General features: G+C 31.5%; 1 protein-coding gene across 2 annotated transcripts; it reads right to left on the reverse strand.

The window, feature by feature from the left end:
- Window positions 1-5,148: 5,148 nt before the first annotated feature.
- On the reverse strand, window positions 5,149-20,957 carry LOC121125483 (homeobox protein ceh-32). 2 transcript variants are annotated; one of them, XM_040720676.2, is made up of 3 exons: window positions 19,599-20,957; window positions 9,448-10,029; window positions 5,149-7,033 (listed from the first exon to the last, which is right to left on the reverse strand). In XM_040720676.2, exons 1-2 carry the CDS (start codon window positions 20,462-20,464, stop codon window positions 9,504-9,506), a joined length of 1,392 nt encoding a protein of 463 aa, XP_040576610.1. In that variant the 5' UTR covers window positions 20,465-20,957; the 3' UTR covers window positions 5,149-7,033; window positions 9,448-9,503. The 2 variants fall into 2 exon arrangements, with proteins under 2 accessions (XP_040576610.1, XP_071747669.1); XM_071891568.1 differs by having other exon boundaries at window positions 9,386-10,029.
- Window positions 20,958-23,549: the final 2,592 nt, after the last annotated feature.

Consider the following 23,549-nt stretch of genomic DNA (forward strand, 5'->3'; position numbering starts at 1 on the left):
CTCGTCTTTTTCTATATACATGCATAAAATAATTAATACAACCCATGGCCATGTTCCTCTGTATGATAATGGAAATTAATCATCACCCAATGCCACTTTTGGTTGGGAAATAATGATCCAATATATAGACCTATGTCGTGTACCAGTAGCAATTTGTACAAATGTGGCCCTTCAACACAAAAGAAAACTAGAAGGTCATTTCTCAAAACTGAGTGTGGATTACATTTGTATTCTTATATAGGCCCCTCCTACGCTTTTTTAAATGGAGGGCGTTTGTCCTACTTGTTATATTCCAATGTTTAACTTATTGTAAACAATTGTCTAAAAAAACTGTGAACTCGTCAGGATTTAAAGTCTTTGGATCGAGTTAAGCGTGTGACCCAGTGTAAATCTTTCTCAACAAGCTTGAAAAACAAGACTTTTGCCCACATAATTGACCTTTATTTTGACTATTATATTTTGGGCACCTGAAGGGGAAGCTTTCAAGAGTCTGATACACAATAAAGGACCAACTGAAGTCCTACATCATCACTCCTTGAGCTTTGTAAAGAACTGGCGTGTAAAGTTCCACACCATGCAGCACTAACTGGCCAATCAGGCAAAATACGGCTATATTGATTGAGAATGTAATTAAGGTGTCCCTTGATTGTATTTATAAATAATATATTTTTCAAATTTGATGATATTTTTTGAAACATAGCAATTTTAGTAATTTTCAAAAAGTGTTGCATTTTAGACGGAGGAGCCTGCACAAGTTATCGTCAAATGGACATGAGGATTGTTTACTTATATTAGTTTGTAAACAAAGCGGCAGAGAGTGGCGCTGTCTTGCGGCAAATTAATGCAACTCTCTGAATGATCATATTATTATATATCAAATATATGTAATTTACTCACTCACTTCACTACAGACAGTCAGATTATTATTATTAATTAATGAATTAATCATATTCTATTTCTAAAGTCAAAATTGATAGCCACGATAAAAGAATGATAAATCGATATACTTTATTTGAAAGGCCATATCGGGGCCAATATATGTCTTTTCAATTAAATAAATGTTCCAAAATGTAGCTAATATTCTTGGGTACCTTAAGTCATCCCAGTATTTTGAATTAAACCTTAAAATTAACTCAAACATATCTGTTAAATATTAGGCTATATGTACATATGAAGTAAAAAAAGGCATTCGGATTTTATTTTTCTTGATTTTGTTCAAGATTGATTAAATGCTGACACATCACAAATCGTAAAACAAAAATGAGATGACTAATTTATAGGAGGGGTCTTTAACCACAGGAATAGGTCCTAGAATCAGGTCCTGAGCTACTTTGAATTTTCACTATTTCATCAGTCAAAAGATATTTTATTTTTAAACATGATGTCTTTGTAGAATAACTGAATCATTAATGAATGTATTTGTGATAGAGGTACATATTTTGAAATTAATAAAGATTTCGATCTTTCTGTATTTTGAAATTTATAAAAAAGTCCTCCGGACGTACTGACGAGGATGCTAAAAGAGAAACTGCCCAGGATAATGAGGACAGTTAGTCACTCAGCATTTAGCAATGCGAAAAACTCATTTTTAAAAAGTATTATAGTTATTGGACCCTCCACTTTCAAAAATAATGTGTGGAGCCTGAAGATGAGTGTGGGAGAATTTAGAATGAGCACGTGACAGTTATACTACAATATTCACTTAAGAAAATGACGTCATATTAAATATATTATAGACTGTATTGACAACCACATTACTAGTATAAACATATTTAACTTTATATAACTCTCACTCATACATCCCTGCTCAACATTTAAGAGTATCCTAGAAATTAAACGAGGTTTAGTTCAATATTCTTTGAAATAAAAGTGTTTTTAAATGTCTTACTAAAGGGTCTTAATTATTCCTATTAGAAAAGAAATCAATCAATTGCTTTGTGTTTGTACAATTGTAAATTCCAACACTGAATGACAAATAAGTGTACACTTCATTGAAAATATTCATAATAAATTATGTATGTTAATCAGAATCGTATTATTTATTTATGAATAAATAATTGCAATAGCAACAAAGGTCTTCAAGTTAAATTATGAGAGATTTCGTTTTAGCAAAACTACTCCAAATGAGACAAAAACACTTTCATTTTCTTCGAAGATTAAACTATGTTGAATTTAATAGAGTTTACAAATAGGTCATTTCATACTCTTTTCTTCATTTCTTATAAGATCAATTTAAAAAGAGCTTCATCCTTGAAATATTGTGATGGCCTTATCTCAAATTGACAATGTTTATAGAGCGTTTTTGAAAGGAATCTTTGGTGGGGCTTAAAGTTCAGACTTTTAGCTATTAAATTAGATTTTTTAAACACTTTTTCCATTCGTTCTTCTTGGAACTATATGAATCTCTGAAGAAAAGGCACACTTTTACCACTTTGTTCAAAGATACCTGAAATTACATGTATACATGATAAATATATTTTAAAATGGAGTTTGGAATTTTTCAAGATTAGGCTTTATAATATATTTATCTCATTTAGCGGGCCTATATTCAACATCAAGCCATTAAAAAACCTTTAAACTTATACGAATAAATAGCTAAGAATACTCAAAACGTTATGGTTTTTTTTCTTAAGGCTCTAAGAGTGATAATCAAAAACTTAGGGCATATAAGGACTGACAGTTTAAAGACCTATAGGGCCTGTGCTAAGACTCGACATGACCGAATCAAAAAGGAACTAAAGTTCAGTCTCGGTCTGATCCAGTTTAGTCCTGCATGTCAGTCCTAAATCAGATTGATTTCTTATTTTTTAAATCAGTTCTAGTACTGACAGTCTTGAGGATCAGCTGCAAGGACTCAAAGATCGGTCTTAAGAATGTAATGAACTGGACAGAGTAAATAGGGACTGACACAACACTGCCTCTACACAAAATCAAATATCAAGGGATCCAGGCCACCCCTTATAAAGTACTACTAAGATATGGACCAAGAGTCACATACATACAAATATATGTTTAAGTAATGGGAATTTGTAAAAACCACTTGGCCCACTCCCATATCCTCAAGATATTATTTCCTTCTTGAAATCCTTAGTTTCCGATGTAGTTACTTTGAAGAGTTTATAAGACTCGTTTTGTTTTTAAAGAGATACTAATCATCACAAGACTTTTAAAATAATCGACACTCCTTTTCAAAACAAAAATATATGAATAATAAATACTTTTTTCGTAGAATAATAATAGTATTCCTGTGATAGAGATCCACATTTTCCTATGTATTTTTGTGTATCAGCTGTTGTTATGTCTACTACTATTGTCACTTATTATCCTTCTGAACTTTGATTGTCTAAACTCGAATAATTTGTGTTTATCCCTTAAAATATCAACTGGGACTATTTGACCATTTTTTTAAAAAATGTTTTTCCTACTTCAACCATTAAGTAATGACTTTGTTTCTACTTCCAGAAAACAGGTTATTTATTTCCTATATTCTAAATAATACACTTATTTACACAGTTTTAAACCTATTATTGAATGTGTAGAGGAAAAAAAACAACTCCCATATTTATAAAGAATAAAACATGCAAACTAATTCAAACTTTTGTTCAAATAGCCTACATACAAAAGCTAATTTCAATGTTGCTTCTCAAATAAGGAATTAGCTAAGTTAGTAATGAAAAAGAAACGAATATTCTCTTACAATATAATATAACTCTTTCTTCGTTCAAATATGTTTCTTTTTTATCATTGTTGTATCTCTAGCTAGAATGGTAAAAACTAAGCATTTTTAACGTGATAGTTTTGTGGTTGGGAACCTAAACAGTCTTTTATTTTATTTTCAAAAGCTGTTATTATTATTATTTTTTTAATTCTAGAGGTGAGAAGATTATGTGTGACCACACGTCTGTGTGCTCAGTCATGATGTCTTGCTCGGGAGTTAGAAACATAAGTCCCTATTGGACTAAGAGTAAAATGGAGGATTGTAAACTGACTAATGACACCTAAGCTGCCCTCTTTCCAAACATTCTTCAAATTGCGAGGATTAACACATTCATTTTCTGTTTTATACATAACTGGATATGTGATATCTTCTATTCAAATTTTTAGCCACTCCTATTAAATGGAGGGGTTGTAACTTTTTTTTATTATCGTTCCCACTAAAAAAATAATTGGTATATTAAGAAATTTTACCAACGTTTCTTTCCTTAAAGAAACGTTTCTTCTAAAAAAACTAAGCCTCCCACCCCCCGTCCAAACAAATTCCTATGGACGCACCTAATTAATGGCAAGTCATTCATAGTCCGCCCGTCCATTTTTTAAGGGGGAGAGAGCCCCCTAAAAAGTTTCTGAAGCACTCTCCTCCGTTTTTTTATGATATCTTATAAATATTTGTAGGTCTGTCTTTGCTGTTACGATACAAGGAATCCAAAAGATTCGAACAGATCAATCATCCGGGGCGTCCGCAGGATTTTATTTTAGGCAGTTCTTGGTTTTGGAATTTTTTGAAAAAAAAAAAAATCGAAAAATAACTTCTTTTTTTGAAAAAATTTAAAATATTAAATTTAAAACAAATTCGAAAATCTACCAGGATTCTCTAAAATTTAAGAAAATAATTTTCTAATATTTAATTTTTTTGAAAATAAATTGAAAAATCCACACCTGTTTACAAAAAAAATTATAGATATTTAGGAGTAAAAAGAAAAAAATCTTTAATTTGGGGGCTATATCTCCTCTTTCCCACACCCTACGGACGCCCCTAGTTTGAAATGTACCAACTAGACGTATGAAAAAATTAACCAAAATAAAATCCCATTTTTCTTCTCTCTCCCTTTTCCATCTTTTTTTCCTTTCTGTCTCTTTCTGGATTCCTTTCTCTGTCTCTTTTCTTTTACCTCCATTCTTTGTTTCTACTCCCTTCTATTCGGCCCTACAATGGGAGCAACCCTGCTAGTATATATATAATATAAAATAAACTTATTTTAATAAGCATAACGTTGTTGATATTTTTTGAGCCCCCCTAATGATGTGAGCTATCAAGACCCCTGGTTGGTTCTGTAGTAATCACCTCCTAAAATATGAGAAATATTTGAGAATGAAGAATCTCCTTAACGGTGATGGTTTAAAAAAAAAAAAGAAGAAGAATAGAAGGCGTTTTGTTTCATTTAATATATTGATTTTTTTTTCTTGAATGAAATTGTTAGGGAAAAAAAAACAAAAATATACGTATATAATAATAATAATAAAGACAATAAAATATGGTTAGTTGTAAAGACTTTATGCACAAAAAATAATGTTAAAACAGAGAGAGAAATATAGAGGGGCGAGGGGGCGGCGGTTCGGAGAGGAGGGATCCAAGTTGCTGTTCATATGAATTTGTATGTATTAAGAAGAAGAACAGTTGTGTATGAATATTATTTTGAATGAAGTGACTGTGATGCTGTTAAGTAAATAAAACTTAATTAAAATAATTATTAAATTGATAATTAATAAAAAATCAAAAACAAGAAAAATTATATTTATAAAAAAAAAGAAAAAAAAAGAGAGGCTTCAATTCTTGCCCCCAAGCAATACAACAACATATGGGCATGGCTTACAATTTTTGTAGACTATTGGTATATTATACACGTCTTTCTATCACGAAATTGTGGACAGTGTAAGTCAGTGGATCTAAAACTGGGCAGCTTTTTCAGGTCCGCTCATTACCATTTCTCAAATAACTCATAAAAATCAAGCAATTATACTAAGTAGACAGTGCGGTAGTAAACCTTAAGTGGTATTGTATGTGCGCTCAGACTGCATAAGGTTTGAGAACCACTCTCCTTGGTGGAAAGTTGAAATTCAATTATCCTAAACTTTTATTAGTAGTAATAAGGAAATAACTTATTTAATATAATTATTATTAGAGTCAAAAAGAGAGAGATCTCGTGACTCTTTCGAGTTGTTCCGACAATTAACACTCCATTTAGGAGGATCTTCAAAGTAGATTAAAGGTATCATTTATGTGGAAAAGATTTTCCAAAGGATTCTTTTTTTATTTTTAGGGGTGTTTATCTTTTGAAAAGAGGCAAAATCACTTTTTGTTTTAAGAAACGACAAATTGAACAAAAAAAATAGATTGTTTTTTCTTTTTTTTCTTCATGTCAACCCTTTGAAGGCTGCTTGTTCTTTTTATAATGGAGTATCAGGGGGCATTCAAAGTGGATCCATGGACTTAGGGCCGGTGCCATAGATAGTCGGAATAGATAAAAAAGGGTATGGGTTTTTAAACTTTAAAAAGCCCTTTATTCAAAATAGAAATAAATATAACTTAAAAAAAATATATATATTTATTCAATGAGATACTCACTCAATAAATTAAAAAGTCCCAAAAAAGGCTAAACCTTTTCGTAGAAAAAACATTAGCTGATATATTATTATTATTTTTCATTTTTTGGTAAAAATGAAAAAAAGTCATTTCATATTAGAGTGGAGAAAAATGGGATATCAATCTAATAAAATCAGCCTCCCACCTAAGAAATATCCTAGCACCGGGCCTGCACCTGATGCTCGGATTGTTTTTTATTGCCTGGTAGTCATCATGTAATATATAAAGGTTTTTTCTTCTACCCATCATGAATAATGTATTACTACGACAGAACACATAATGAGACCTTCATATCTACTTTGAAGAGTCGAGATTCATCTCACCCTACTCAAATAATATATAATGTGAGTTCCCTATTATTAATTATTAAAAAAGTTACAATCATTCACTCTCATCCGGTAATAACCCTCCGCCCAATTTCGAAATAGAAAGATACACTTTGATTGACAAGAACCATAGCCCAACATATGAAACTCTTGATATCCGTATGATTGTATATAGAACGGATCATTAATTAATTGATGATAATGTTTGCAATATTCAAGATCCTCTTCTTTATCTAAAGCACGTAGATACACGCAACCTCTCACTCCTTTTCTTTCTTTTCCTTTTCTATCCACACAAATCGACTAGAAATTTTGACAAAGCTTTTCTTTTTTAACTTCTTAGAAACTAACAAAAAAAAAAAAAAAAAAAGAAAATAAAAGTTGTTATATTTATTATGTTATGTTATGTTATGATTACATCAACTTGGGAATAAATAACAATTGTTATCAGATTATAACAAATAAGTATGTACGCGTCATCAACTATATAGAATAAAAAGATTAAAAGGAGTGAATACAAGAACTATTTTGTTTTTTTGTATGTAATTCCTCTGTTGCCTTACTTGGGTTCGTATTAGAGCATATATGAGGTCTGATCAAAAAGAAACCTAATAGTGAATATATATTTATTGAAGAAAAATAAACTGTCTTAAAAAGTTGTTAGCAAAAATTCTTCTAAATTGATTTTTCATTTGTAAAAATTGCGGAGTATGCTAAATACGTCCAATCCAGGGGCAGCTGCAAGATTATATATATACTTTTGTTTGAAAAGTTTAATTGTTTCGAAAAATATTTCAGAATTTTAATTTTTTTGTAAGAAAAATTCAAAAAACCAAAGCTAAAGTCAAAAAAATCTCAAAAATCATAACTAAAAATTAAATTTCAAATATTAAAATTAACTTTTTTGGAAAAAATATTGAAAAATGCTCAGCTTTTTACTAAAAATTAAATTTTTTAGAAAATAATTTCAAAAATTAAATTTTTTAGAAAATAATTTCAAAAATTAAATTTTTTAGAAAAGGATTTCAAAAATTAAATTTCAAATAATATTTTTTTCGAAAAAAATTTAAAAAGCCTTATACCTTCCGACAGAATATTAAATTATTTGTAAAATTAAATTCAAATTCAAATATTTGAATTTAAAAAAAAAATTAATTTAATTAAATTTTCTAGTAAAAAGCAAACATTCCTTAATTTGGGGGATGGGGAGGGGCTCCCAGCCCCTCCAGCCCACCCCTAATGGACACCCCTGATATCTGTTAAAAACACGCACACAATGCAAAATAGCTCAAAATGTCAATATACGTTGAGGCTATCTGTAACAACATAATACAAAAATAAATTTGAGAATTGAATTCGTAATTAGAAAATGATGGTTTCTTTCTTATCAGAATGGTATATATGTGAGGAACAAAGATAAAAACGGGTTACACCCCAATACGTGTAATGCATATTAAAATCTTCAAACCCCAAAAATTAATAATGGGCATTTTTTTTTCTTCCATTGAAACAAGAAACATTTTAATCACATAAACTCTTTATTTTGACAGGGAGAGTCGTTGAGGTTTGAAGATTATACACAATATGAAGAAATCTTAGAAATAAATTCCATACACACGCATTAAAGAACTGACTAATAACCTTTATAACTAGAAAAATGAAAATCCGCGCTGTTTTAAGCCTGAGAAATGGACAAATTTGTGACATCTGCTTGTATAAGCAAATTGTATCCTTACACGCTCCAAAATGCATGCATTTTTACATCTATAGACTACTTTCTCTGCTTGCTTGCTATTATTAGAGCTTTTATATATATATATATATGTAAGGAATCAACATATAATAAGCCATTATTGATGAAACATATAAAAAAAGAAGCTATTATTATAGAAGTGAAAATGTTCGCATTTTTAAGCGTGCAAGGATAGAATTGTACTATTTGCTTATTGACTCTTTTTTTTTTTTTTAATTTGAATTTAATTTCGAATTTGGTTTTGGTTTTAGAAAAATAGAAACTTTGAATCCTTTTTTTTTTGTTAAAAAATGATTTATCCAATTTTTGTCCGTTTCTTTAAAATTAAATTTTTTTAAACCGGCTTTAGTAAAGTGCCGTTGCTTTTCAGACATTTTCGGTATTCGTCCCCCATCCCCTAGGTTTTCCGTATACAGAAAAAAAAAATAGTAAAATTGAACTTTTTTTCTAAAAAAAAAAAGATCATTCACCATTCAATAGTACTAAGGACCGGGTCTTTCAGCCTTAGTTATCTATTTATTTTCTTCACTCTCAACTAGAAGTGAAGAAAATGATAGCTGGTCCCTATAATACATTAGCATAATTCATTCTAGCCACGCACCTTCTACTTTAAACTTTAATTATATCGTCTCCTTAAAAGATCTTTAGTTAAAACTTCAACAGCTGATATGATGTAATTACCATAAAAGATCCAACAGGACCAAAAATTAATCAAGGCCGGAATGGTAAAACTGTGGTCTTTTCAAGTTTTTAAAGAGTAATCCAACATTAATTGAACTACAAAAATCACAGCTCTTTTCATTGTTAATAGGTTAATCAGGGAAAAATGTCTTTAATACAAACGATTAAAGAGCATTATTTGAAGAAGATTAGATATGCATTTTGAGGAGGAGGCACACAATTTCGAGGGGGGGGGAGACACAACTTCCCTTTCTTTGTTCTTACCATATATAAAATTTGAAAAGCTTTAAATTCTAAAGAGTTAAGTAAAGAGGTTGAGAGTATACTTTTGTTTTTTTGTTGTTGGTGACGGTGACAACGACGACGGTGAAGGTGGATGATTTTAGTCCTTGAGATGAAAGAGTGGAGGAGCGAATCGACTGGAGAGGGATAGAGGAGCCGGAGGGGGTCTAATCAAGTGGTGGTGCACGGGATGAGCGGAGACAGGAGATGAATTGACTGCTGCTGAACTTGAAAAAGGTAGAAGAAGGGATCGAAAGCTATGGTGGTCCGGAAAATCATTCCATGCGCTCAAAACAGAGGCAGCAGCCACAGCAGCAGCTGCTGCATTTGAAACGGGAACAGGAGAGCTCCCAGGTGGATTGTGATGTGCCGAAAGGAGATGAAGCGGAGGGGCTTGCTGCTCAGGACTTCTCCGGCTCTTGAGAGCAGATCCAAGCAATCCCCCGCTACTAAAGTCATCTCCGCCCCCACTTAGCTCTGTTTTTATCTTTATGTCATGTTCGGGGGGTGTGCTGGGTGGTTCCGGAGTGGAGGAGCCCTCTATGTCTAACTCAGAGTCAGAGTCGTCGCTCTCCAAGGGAAGACCATTCTTGAAGGACTTGCTTCGATCATATCCATTCTGAAATCTGCAAAAAGAAAATACATTTAGATATTAAAAATCAATATATATTACATATCGAGCTAAACATCAAACATTTAAAGTAATCACTACTCAAAATCATTTTCTACATAGGTACAATAAGGACCTCCAAAGTTTCAAACCCATGAATCAAGTCTGAGCACTCTAGTAAGTTCCAAGGGCAACACTGTATTATTTTCTTGTCTAAAGTTCATTTTAGAACATCCACGCTGTTGTTGGGCGAGATTGAACACATTGGGCTACATATTTGGCATAGGGATCATAGTTTGATCTATAATAGTATAATGTGTTTCAAAATGTCCTTCTTGCTCAATTTTTGGAGGTTTGGGACCCGTTAGTGCACCTAATTGGTACCCTGTCTACACACGAACAACAAGATAAAGAAAAGGTAAGTCCTTTGGGTTTTGTTTTTTATTATTCTTGTTTTGCTCCATGTATATACATATACACTCAACTTGTCAACATTCACCTCCTCCCCCCTCCTTAGCCACACATTGAACTACTCATTGTTGATAATGAGGATTGTATTGAGGCGTTAAACAAGAAAGAAGGAGACAAGAGAATGTACTCACATAAATAGGAAGGAAGAAAGAAAGAAAGAAAAGTGGAACCATTGAATGAATGTACATATGTATTGTATGTTATTGTTGCAACGGTAGTTGTAGTACATTGTAGGAGCAGCAGCAGCTGCTCCTACGATTAATAATAGTGATAATAATAATCAAAATAATAAAACACATTATTATTATTATATTTATCACTCTCCTCTTCACCATCATCATTATTTCCGAATGACATATTGAATTTCATAACGAATAAATTACTCTCTCAAACATTAGACACAGCTCTGTCTTTAGTGTTGTGACAACTCGAAACAAAACGAACGAGCTATCTGTAAAGAATGCAACCAGGGACCCAAACAATGCCAACATCCTTTCAAGGACTGCAATCCCCTTCAGTTATTAACTGTATATACATGGGATTGTAAATCCTAAGCCTTTAATTCACCTCTTAGTTTTTGTTGTTGAGGTGGAAAAATGATGAAGTGCTCAAGTTGTAGGAAATATGACATAAAACGCGTGCATTTAAAAAGTTTTTGTCTGCACACGAAGAAGAAATCTGCTTAATGCGAGGCGGTTAGCGAAAATCTTATTGCCGAAAAAAATAATAGATATATTTGATATTGACTCATTCTGCAATACTATGTACTTGATAGTTATAAAGTCAGAGACGTCCTCTGGAATGAGAAGTGTCAATCAGAACTTGACCAGATATATACATAGAAGCTCCAACAGACTCTATATAAACAACTGATTCATTCGCATTGTCCATTGAATCTGAAAATTATTGATTGATTGACTCCTTCTATTCTGTAAACACATTTCTAATTTATTTAACAGGGGTTTGAGTCAACTTTTAGAGCATTCTTATAATGTAATGAATCAATAATGATTAATTAATGAACAATTGCAATTCCTGACAAATAATTAAATATTTTAGCCTTTAAAATTGGAGTACAGTGATCATAACTACATGGTTTTGCAGCATGTCTGTTCGACACAAATAGCGTTTGGTACAAAGTCTCAACGCACGGTCAAAATAAACTCCTGCTCTTAATTTGCGTGTACAAGCTTCAACTTGTAAAGACAGATTGTACAAGTAAAGGGGTTTCTCAAATTCATCCACTCACTTTTAAGTGAAACAAAACGCGGGCCTTGTGTGGATACAAGCTCAAAAGGAATGTGTATTTTCTTGAGAAAGCATTTCTGTGTGGACTAAATTTGACTAAAATCGAGCTGAATGTTCGAGTCCACACAACCCTATTTGTATACAAATGGTCATAATATGTATGTGTTTAAAAAAAACGCACACAAGACAAAACATGACAATTAATTCAATCAGATTCTTTGTTGAGAGTGTTGTTAATACACAAGGGAATTCCATCCTCTTGTAACAACATTCCATCATAGTTTACTTTGTAAAAGACTAAGAGAGAGAGAGAGAAAGAGAGATAAAAAAAACAAAAACAGGAGGAGGAGATGTAATTTGAGGGATAGTTATTGTTTGTTATTCCTGACAAATGTTGAGTATTTTAAAAATAACTACATTGTCAATTGTGACAATCCTACTTCAAAAAATAAGAAAAAATACTCATGCTATGTGTATTCAATGAACTTCCAGACTATATATATCTAAATATGTACAACCTAATATCTGGTGAGTTAACTCAAAAACAATCTTGAAAAAGATAATTCCCCTTATAATTTTTATATCATAATATATTATCGGAATTAACTTATAAATCAATAGATATTATTGAAAAGGGACCATATCTGGGCCCATTAAAGCATCATAAATCAAATAAAGGCTCTATACTATACCTAAACTTCTTGGGTACCTCCCCCCATCCCAGAAATTTGAATCGGGAGTGGACAAGTACATATACATGTAAGTCCATTAAAGGCTTCCTATTTACATTATTTCTGAGACATGGTGGGATATTCAAAAGTGTCAACTATGGTTTAAAACCTCTATTTGATTTATAAGACTGAATTTCCCCCCGATATGTCCCCTTTCAAATTAAATCTACTAATGTTTAATTCTTTCATTGTAAAAATTGATTTTTACTAATACTTGTTTCAATGAAATGTCCGTTTTATTTGTTTAGGTCATATACAACCCAATATTTAATAGACATAATTCGGTGAATTATAGGTTTTGTATTCAAATTTCGGGGATGATTTGATATACCATGGAGTATATACTTTAGTTAAGAGCCTTCATATGATTTATGAAGCTTGATTTGCCCTCGATAGTGGCTATGTTTTCAAATACATATATAAAACCTATTAATTTATAATTAATAACCTTTTAAGGATGACTCAGAATAATTTGTTGATACAAATTGACGATAATTCGTGGAAGAGCACATATTTAGAGAATAAATATTAATGCTGGATTTTGTGTTGAGAGTTATCATATATTATATAATAAAATGTATAAATATCTCTCTAAAGATACTCTAAGGAAAGAGGTGATAAATAATTGAATTCTAATTGTTTAAATTGCGTCATTGTTAGGGATGGGATTTTTAGTATGTAGAGAGCATTACAATTTTCTTCTCCTCGTCTTCTACAAAATACATTTTGTAATGAAGGATGTGTGAATGAGTGAGCATTCATAATTGAGAGACTCTTTACTTGGACTCTCTTTATCTCTCCCTATTCCACCACCCCATTATTTAAAGTAATATTACGTACCTCAATGAGGTTCAACATCATTCATTTTCTCTCTCACGCCTCCTTCTGACTGACTAATTTTTATTACTCAAAATACATACATTATATATTAATAACTACTCAAGGTGTCAAATAGAGTCAAGTGACGGTTAAAAAATCAATTGGATCAAGTGGGTATTAGTGTTGGATTCTCGTCTGAGACATATCGGGCGTTCGAAAAGTCTTTTTCATCCATATGACGACAATTTAAGTGTTTTTGTAAAGTTCTAATCAAACTTTTCCATTCATATCAGCTGAAAAAGTAGTGTTCATCTTAATCATTAATAAAAATGGAAGTAAAAATACTAGAGATGACTCCATTGGTCCACAACGACCATAGCAAACCTGGCATTGTAAAGAGATGGAGGGTTATAGTGTACAAGATCAGAAAGCTTGTGGAATATGGGAAAAGTATCAGAGATCGGCCTAAAATTGGTAGACTGCTGGCCTGATGAGAGAAAACATGAATTTATGACCCAAAGACTTTTGGCCTCACAAGTCTCCCGATCTGAATCCTTTGGACTTTTCAATATGCTGGTATATTGAGTCCAAAGCCTGGCCTCTGTAGAGCTCCATTGGAGGAGAATGTGTATGAATTACATCGCTAAAGTATTTACTGCATTCTGACCTCGTCTGGAGGCTGTAATTGAAGCTAGTTGAAATCAAGTTCATAAATAATCATCTTCATAAAAAGTGTTGTAAGGATTTTTCTGTACAACCTCACTCTGATTTGTTCCGCTTGGTTATAAGTGGTTTTTAAAATTAATTTGACATCGATATTGGGGTCAAGACCATGTTTTAAACTCTGGAGTGAAATTTAAATCGTAGTTATAAACTCTCTGCAAAGTCTTGGATATCTTTTTGGACTTTTCTTATATTCCATCTAATTGAGCTGGATTTTGTATTTCAATATGAGTAAAAAATAGTAGGGATACTTGGGTTTTCCCCGGCTCGGTCTAAAGTAACAATTGTGACACTAATATAGCCTTACATTTCGGTCAAGATTGAAATTCAAACTGTGGAAATTTATGTATATCATAAATCAACTTTAGTTTACTATGAGACCGGTACAGACCGAATTAGTTAAAATTATAAACCTCATGGACCGGTCTAGTTTTCCAAAACGAAAACCAAACACTATTAAATGTAATAACGACAGAAATATAATACCAATCCATTTGTCTTTTTTTTTTTCGTTTAATATTTCGTTTAGGTTTCCTTCCTCACATGGGATCAAAATGAAGAATGAGCATTTAAAAGACTATTATTTGAGTCTTCATATTATGTTCATTGTGATTCCCACGTTGACATTAATAACTTTTATTTGCTGCATATCGTGGGCTGTGAGTTTATGCACAAAATTAATGTAGTGATAAATCGGCAATCAAAGTTGTCAAAATGAAGAAGAACTATAAAGGAATTAATGATTCCGTACAATACAATAAATATTTCTTAACATAATTTGTCAAAATAAGATGATGAGTTCACACCAAAAATAACCTTCAGCAAAAAAAAAAAAAAAAAAAATCCAAATATATATTTTGCTTCATAAACCTATACATAAAGTACAAGATTTCATAGACAAATTTGAGTCAGATTAAGACTTTATCTTCAAATTTGTGTCAATACACAAGTGTTTCAACTATAGTTTAGAACCTTTATCTAAATTAAGAAACTTATATTGGCTCCGATATGATCCATTTCAAATAAAATCTACATCTAAAATTTTTTTATTAATGGAAATTGCTTTTATGTTAAATTACCACATATTTGGGATAAAAAGTAAGCCCAAAATATAACCAAGATTTTCAACTACTTCTAAATAGGCATGTAACTATATATTTATATATATAAGTAGTTTCAAATCCAAAAGGGCCGTAAATGAATATAATCTGAGAGTAATTAATTTGATAAAAGGTTTTTAAATATATTTTTATTAACTGTATAATCAAAATGGTTTAAAAAAAGTAAATTAAATCATCAATGCATGAATTTAAAAAAATTAAATAAAACGATAATGGTTGGAATTGAGACTCGGCCAGAGAATGGGATTTACCGTCACTTTGGTCTTAAGGATTTTTACTAGACCGTAGATCGAAAATTTCTTTTTTCTAAAAAAAGGTCGTATATAATTTTTTTTTTCCCCCTCTGACATGGGAACCGGTCCAGTTAATATTATAACGCTACCAGACCGGTCTAGGATTTTCAGACTAATTTGATAGCATAATTTTAGTAGGACTTTAGTCTGTTGAAAAGGGCCAAGTACATTTTTGAGGACTCAAACAGAATATTTGAAGGAGTATTTATACTGATTATAACTCAAATATGTCAAAATGAGTGTGGGGCTTCGGTCTGAAACCGCGATGATGTTTAATGAAACTAACTAATTCGAGCCTATAAAGGATAGGTCTCATTTAAAATTCAATATAGACAAATTATATATATGAATTGTTGATGGCGTCATTTATATTTGAAAAAAGGGAACATGGACCTATAAATCTCAATATACAGTCTGAGGTGATTGGTGGTCCTGGGCGAAAGTTCAGTCCAGAACGGTCTCCACAAAAAAAAAAAAAAAAAAACCCTATAAAATTTGTCGTTGTAATTAGTCTCAACACTAAATAACTATACGATCACTACAAGGTATGTAATAGCTAGCTATATAGAAGACCTTCTATTGCTAAAGCAGTTTCTTTAATCAGATATGTACATAAATAATCAAAGTATGTAGAGGGATTGATTTCGCAAAACATGAATGGGACTTACATGACTATTATGTAAAAACAAGTATCCATCGATACTTATTTTCAAAGAAGCCTAACGAACAAACAAAATACATTTATTTTATTTTTTTAATAATATGTAATAAAAAACCTAGGGATTTTGATTATTTATATTTGTAAGTTATTCATAGCCATGTTAAGGCTTAAGAAACCATACGAATTAAGATGTTATTTAATGTGTGTGTGTTTTTTTTGTGTGTGTTTCCTTATTTGAATAATTATAGATTTATAATCTATATATTATGTTATCATACATAGAGGACGCTTGGAAAACTTCATCCCATCATATTTTTTTGACATCTCAACTTCAAAGGGATATAATATGTATGATTATAAAAAACAGTCAATAGAAACTCACTATTATAAGGATTTTGTAGCCTTAAAATTTTTGAATTCAATTTCACGAAAACCTCAAAAAATAATGAAAACTTCATCTCCTAAGATTTGGCTGCTCCTTTTGCTATGGATTGGATATGGTATCAGAATAATAAAAAAATGAGCCTGCAGGCTCTAAAAAACAAACCGAGTGCTATTATTATAACTGATGATGATCCAAATGGATACTATTTGGTTCATTGTAAGACTAGCTTAAAATTTATTATTTATCTTCCCCAGTTTCGAACAACAAATCCTTAATCAAACGCCCCGCAAACTACACTTAAACTGGCAAAAAATTGATCACCTCATAAAAACAATGATAAAATTGGATGTCATTTAAAAAGTGGTCATATCGGGCCCAATATAAGGTTCTAAACTATAGTTAACATTCTTGGCTATCTTTACTCACCCCAGGAATTTGAATAATTAGCCAATAATGGACAAACAAATATGTATATATGATTTTTTTTTTTAAATTGGGATATTCTCTTTTTCTTCATTTGTGTTCAAGATTGTTTTCATATTGACGCACAACAAATACTTGGATTCCCCCTAAATAAATTATTTACTAATGAGATCCCGTAGATTAACCCGGGAAATGGGAATTCAAATGATTCGTTCCGTAGAATCAATATAAATAAATATTCTTACATCATATAATAATCCCCGCTCCTTTTAAATGATGTACTCCAAATTGAATTTCGGTTCTTTCTTGTATAAATATAGGAGTCATATTATTATTATTTTATTCATAATAATACAAACAAGACGTCTCCTACATGACGAACGAAGCGACTTATTTTTTCCTTCTCTTTTTCTCTTTCTATCTCTTTTGTATGTTCGTTATTCCCTCCTTTTTCTCTCTCCGCTCCCGCAACAACATATATATGATTATATTAATTTGCCGTTTAAATTATTTTATTTATTTTGCGGCAAATCCTTGTTTCTCATTGATTTTTCAAATTAATTCCTCAAATGACTTTTTGTTCATGGATACATACACTGTTGTATGGGGGGTTTTAGACCCCCCTTTGAAGGTTTAATAATCTAATTATGAGTTAAAATGTCACTTGATTACAGAAATAAATAAAAAACTACCTATAAATTGATTTTGTCAATTTAATTTGAAGGCGTACATATATCTCTCATATTATCTATCAAAAGTGTTATGATTTGAGCGTTATTTTGACCGTGTTTGGAGATTACATTGTGACATGACCAATGTCGCCAATATTGCTCTAAATATATTTAATTTAAAAAATTAATTTTAATTAGAATATAAAAATCCTTTAGACAATATTTTGAGGTTGAATTATGAATTAATGAAACGTTGAGTTTGCTTGATATAAATTGATTTATATATGTGGCCGTAAACATTAAAGCAAGCTATAGGAATTTTTCTTAAAATTGAGTGTGGAGTACATTTGCATTCGTATATGAACGTTTGTCCATTCCTATCAATCAATTCCACTTAAAGTAGTAGCCACTATAAATCACCAAAATAAAATAATGAGGAATTTGTAGATATGAACGGGGCCATATTGGGTCAAATATAATCCTTTTTATTTAAATATAGGCTCTAAACTTTAGATAACCCATCCCACCAATTTGAATAGTAAGCCAGTAATTGACTCCAATATGTCCATGAAATATTGGGCTATGTGCATCAAGTAAAAAAAAATATATTTTCTAGATTTAATTTCAAAATTGATTTTATGTTTACACACCACATATATCATTACATCACTTATAAATTAATTATCAATATATTATGACAATAGATCAAATGTGTGCGATTTGAGACCCTTTAGTGAAGTTTAATTAGGAATTAGAAAACTTTATAAAATGTCGATTTAGAGAAGAACCAAATTAATTCATAATTTATTTGGTTAATATAAATGTGTTTTTCGTTTTACATTAATTCAAATACGAAAATATATTAATTGTAGTGTGGTCATGATACGAATGTTTTCACGCCAATTCTAGTACCAAAATTGGTAGAAGTATTAGATTACTTTCTGATGTGAAATACTAAATATAACGAAACAGCTGAAATGCACTCTCAGAGGGGCGTCCGCAGGATTTTGTTTAGGCCTAGTTTAGAAATTTGACCATTTTTTTTTTTTGTAATAAAAGATAATTTTAATTATTTTTTTATAAAGGACATGTCAAAACAAAAGCAAGCTAGAATGTTTGTTTTTTCTCAAAATAGAACGTGGATGACACGTTCTCATTCAAATGTCAATTTATAACTACTAATAATTATTATCAATCCTTTGGATGGGTCGCAAATTGTACTTAATGTAGCCTAAATAAATCGTCACAATAATATTTTAAATAATAAGCCTTTCTCCTTTTCGTGATTTTCGTTCAAAATTGTTTTTATAGTGACAGACCACATTTATAAATACGGATAAGAAATTTATCTCAGAATTTTAGGGATTATGTCAACGAAAGACCAATCCTTGTTTTATATAATCAGGCAGTAAGTATCGTTTTGAATACTTATTTAGTATAGTAGGGATTTAATTCAGATACCCATTTATCAGTGGCGTCCTTAGGGGGTGGGCTGGAGGGATAAAGGAATTTTTATCTTGGGAGTAGGAAAAATTATTTCTCTGGAAGAAAAAATTTAATGAAAACAACAAACGTTAGATTTTTTTGAAAAGGCATTCTACCAAATTTTACAGCGGACCAAAAAATTTAATATTTTACAAAAATTCAAAAAACAAGCGCCCTTAATATAATCCTACAGACACCCCTGTATATGTAGCAGTTGTACCGGGTTACCAAACAACAGGAATCCCTCATCAAGTGACTTTAAATGTATTAGGGATATATTTAGAGGTTTAACTAAGAGTTTGTTTAACATATTCTTTTACTAACTAAGTAATTAGATGAAAACCGCTCTATTTAAAAGGTGACTTTGGATTTAAAAAATAATGAGAATTGAGAGATATTTCATATCTCTATATTTAATTCATTTGTTTGATTATGAAGAAATGATTAATGATTATTCGGATTGATTTTTAAAAAGAAAAGAAACCTCATGACTAGAGTGTTTTTGAATCAATGGGACCTTCAAAAAGACTCAAATATTATTATACGGCCATTACCTGTTTTTCGCCGCCGCAGCTCGATCTCTTTGTCTCCTATTTTTGAACCAATTCCCAACCTGCGTGGGTGTAAGCCCCGTGGCTTGAGCCAATTCTCTTTTTTTACTGGGGTTTGGATATGGATCTTGTAGATACCATTCTCGTAGCAAACTCCTGGTCCTCTCTTTAAAACAGTGTGTCTTTTGTTCGCCATCCCAAATGGTCCGTGGAAGGGGATACTTTTTCCTCACTCGATACTTATCTACTGGCCCCAGGGGCCTTCCCCTGAGCTTCTCAGCTTCCTGATAGTGAGCTTCGAGCCATAGGGTTTGTAATTTAATGTGTGAATCCTTGGTCTCAAATTTGGTGGACTCCAGGATTGAATAGAGCTCTCGAAAGTTCCCAATGTGAAAGGCAACAATGGCCTTAGCACGGAGAACGGCTTCGTTCTTATTGAGTTCCTCAATGTTTGGATGCGCCACAGGAAGAGACCAAAGGAATCGTCCGAGGCGCTCAATGTCCCCTGACTCTTCCAGGGTTTCGCATACGGCCGCCACTTGATTCACTGTGAAATTCAGGGTTGGTAGAGGAATAAGACCTGCTGGAGCTAATGTGGGGAGTGGAGTAGAAGTACTGCTTCTACCTGCGCCGTTGTGTACTGGAGGTGGAGTCGATGCTCCCCCTGAGTTGTTTGTCGTGTTTGGGGTCTTATTGGCGTCCGTCGTACTGCTACTAATGTGGATCTGACTGGATGAATTCGAACACGAGGAGAGAGAGGATGAAGAGGATGTGCTACTACTGCTTGAATGGGACGAAGCACTCGCCGAAGAGGATGAAAGAACAGATGCACTAAAGGGTCCATCAGATTCCGAAGGTATCACGGACATCCTGACATGTCGCTTTGCTAATTCACCACCTTAGAATAGAAAATGTATATCGATATTGATACCACACTCAAATTTTATATAATATAATAACAATAAGGAGAGAGGAGAATTCAGTTAGTCAGAGCAAGCACCAAATAATAAGAAGTACAAAATGAAGGAGAAAAGGAGTACGCACTCCTGCTCCTCGTACTCCCCCTGCCTCCTTCCTAGTAAGCACAAGCAACCGGGAGAGAGAGAAAAGGAAAAAACGAGTTCCGAAGAGGGAGAAAAGAGGGAGGAGACTCCTTCATCTCATAGAACCGAGACCGTCTATCTGCAGAACCAATCAGCGTCCGGCGCACGGGAAACAAATTCTTCTTTCTCCCCCTTACACAAAAGTATGAACTATAGAATAACAATAAAAAAGAAAAGAAGTAAGTAGTATACTAAGCAGAAGGGAGAAAGAGAGAGAGAGAGAGAGAGAAAAGGAAAAATGATCCCTCTCTGTGTCGTCTTTCTACTATATAATATACAGGCATATATACATTATATACTCTTCTTGAAATACATATGAACATATTATATATATATATATACATAATATCCTACCACGACTCACTGGTATACCAACATATTCATCATCTTTTAAAAGATACATGTGTGGCCCGTCAACATGAAAGCAAGCGGGAATGATATTTGACTCAATATGGTGTCATGATTAGTTTCTGGATTTCTTGTTTTCTTGGTGGTTGAATTATAAACGATATGCATTCTCTTATTAAAGAGACAAGTCCTAAGTTGTACTTGAACTAAGAAAAAGGTACCATCATCACGCAAGAATGGAAAACTGATGGATTCTAAATACAAAGGGCCCGGATTGAATCTTATAAATCAAATAAAGGTTTTTAATTATAGATGCAGGGGCGTTTCCAGGGACAGGGCTCGAGGAACTCTTCCCCCCCCCCAAGTTAAAGAATGTTTTATTCTGACTAGAAAATGTAATATTTGAAATTTAATTCAATTTTTCCAATTTTTTTGTGAAATGAAAATTTTTCTCCAAAACATTAAACATTTGAAATTTTTTTCCTAAATAATTTTATACTTGAAATTTAATTTATATACAAATTTTTTGTATATAAATTTCATTTATTTCTGAACAGCTCTGAAGTTTTGAAATTTTTTCGAAATTTTTTAATTTTTTGTGAATACCTATGGATTTTTGAAATTCTTCTCAAAAACATTAAATATTTGAAATTACTTCCTAAATAATTTTATATTTGAATTGTTTTTTGAAAATTTTGAATTTTTTGTGAATATCTAAGGATTTTTGAAATTCTTCTCAAAAACATTAAATATTTGAAATTACTTCATAAATAATTTTATATTTGAAATTATTTTGGAAAATTTTAATTTGTGTGAATATCTATGGATTTTTGAAATTTTACTACAAACAATTTAATATTAGAAATTTTTTTTTTTTAATATTTAATTTTGGAATTTTGTTTTTCAAAAAATTCCAAAATCCAAGACCCAGTATCTACAAATTTGAATACAAAGTATATAATTGACTCAAATATGTCACGGAAATATTGGACTGAGTGTAACTATATATAAAGATGAAAATAAATTAGGATTTCCTCATTTTCTTGACTTGTTCATTATTTGTTTTATGTTGATGCACCACCTATACCTATATATTTTCCATTTTAGAATCTTCAATTTCAAGTTATTCAATAAATAGAGTCATTTTCTTTATTTTTTTTATTAATACTTCTGTGTGCTCTATATGAATAGTTATGTAGTTACTGACTTACTTATTTAAAAAGAACGATTGAACAACTCATGTGAAGAGGGGCTCTTTGTTGACAACGAGAGTTAAAGAATTGATTTTCCTACCTTTTATATATATATATTGTATACTCAAGAACCTTTTGATATATGTAAGACATGGTTTTTTGTAACACATTGTATCTATAATATAAGATCTTTATATTATAAAACTGTATATTCCGTACAAGTTTCAATTTCTTCATCTTTAAATCCATAATTTAATTACGACTACTTTTTATCAACTATACTATGGCCCTATGAAATGATAGTTTCGGCTATTGGTGCCTAGGTGTCACCAGTTAGACATTATAAACTGGTCCAAACTTTTAAATGCTTATTTTGACATGTGTCAACAATATTTAATTCATTGTTTGTAACATTTCATTCAACAACGCACTTTTTTCGCTCGTAAAAATGTCTAATTTTGTGCCTACAAACTACAATGTGCGGACATCATTGATTTTCTGTTATAGCTTAATAATGTGCATATTTTATTAATTTGTGATAAAGTAGTTAAAAATGATACCATTATCGTATATATAAAGCATCTGCGAAATATTCAATTATTGCATTATTGCAATCTAAAAATGAAATGAAGCGTTTTAAATAAATAATTGAGAGTAACTCTGATGAGAATAATGCAATAATTGGTTATCCCTTCGATAATCAATGCATTAATGCTAACATTTTAGACAATTTCTTTATTTCACAGTTTCTAATTAACTATGTTCTGAAGCACATTACAAAGTTATAAAGCCCACAGTTATGTTAAAAATAAATCGATATTAAAAAACAAAGTTTGTTTGTCGAGGCCTCATCTTTGAGTGTGTCTTTAAAATCTTAGAACTGGCTAACTAATTGATCTAAAAACATTATGAATAAATTAGTTGTATATATTAGTTTGTTTGTCTGTTTGGTAACTTGGGAAAACATCGTTTTTGAGTTTTACTTCTTGGTCTGAGGAATAAGAACGAGATATTGCTTATCGCATTAAATATTACAGTGAAAAAAATTTCAAATATTACATTTTCTGGAAAAAAATTTCAAATATTACATTTTCATTTGACTTTAGATGAGGTTTAGCAACGCGGGTTCCTAGCACGTCATAATAAAAAAAGGTAAGATATCCCAATTATGAAAGGAAAATGTGTTTCTCTGTTTGTCGACGCCTAAAAACTCCTAGCCATGACCCGAGAGCCTCTAGGCTAATCCATTGTTAATGTGGCATTTCTTTTCATCAAAATGAATTAACTCAGTAATGTGTGGTAATAAGGAA

The sequence above is a fragment of the Lepeophtheirus salmonis genome, chromosome 10 (assembly GCF_016086655.4).
Source record: "Lepeophtheirus salmonis chromosome 10, UVic_Lsal_1.4, whole genome shotgun sequence".
Taxonomy (NCBI): Eukaryota; Metazoa; Arthropoda; class Copepoda; order Siphonostomatoida; family Caligidae; genus Lepeophtheirus; species Lepeophtheirus salmonis.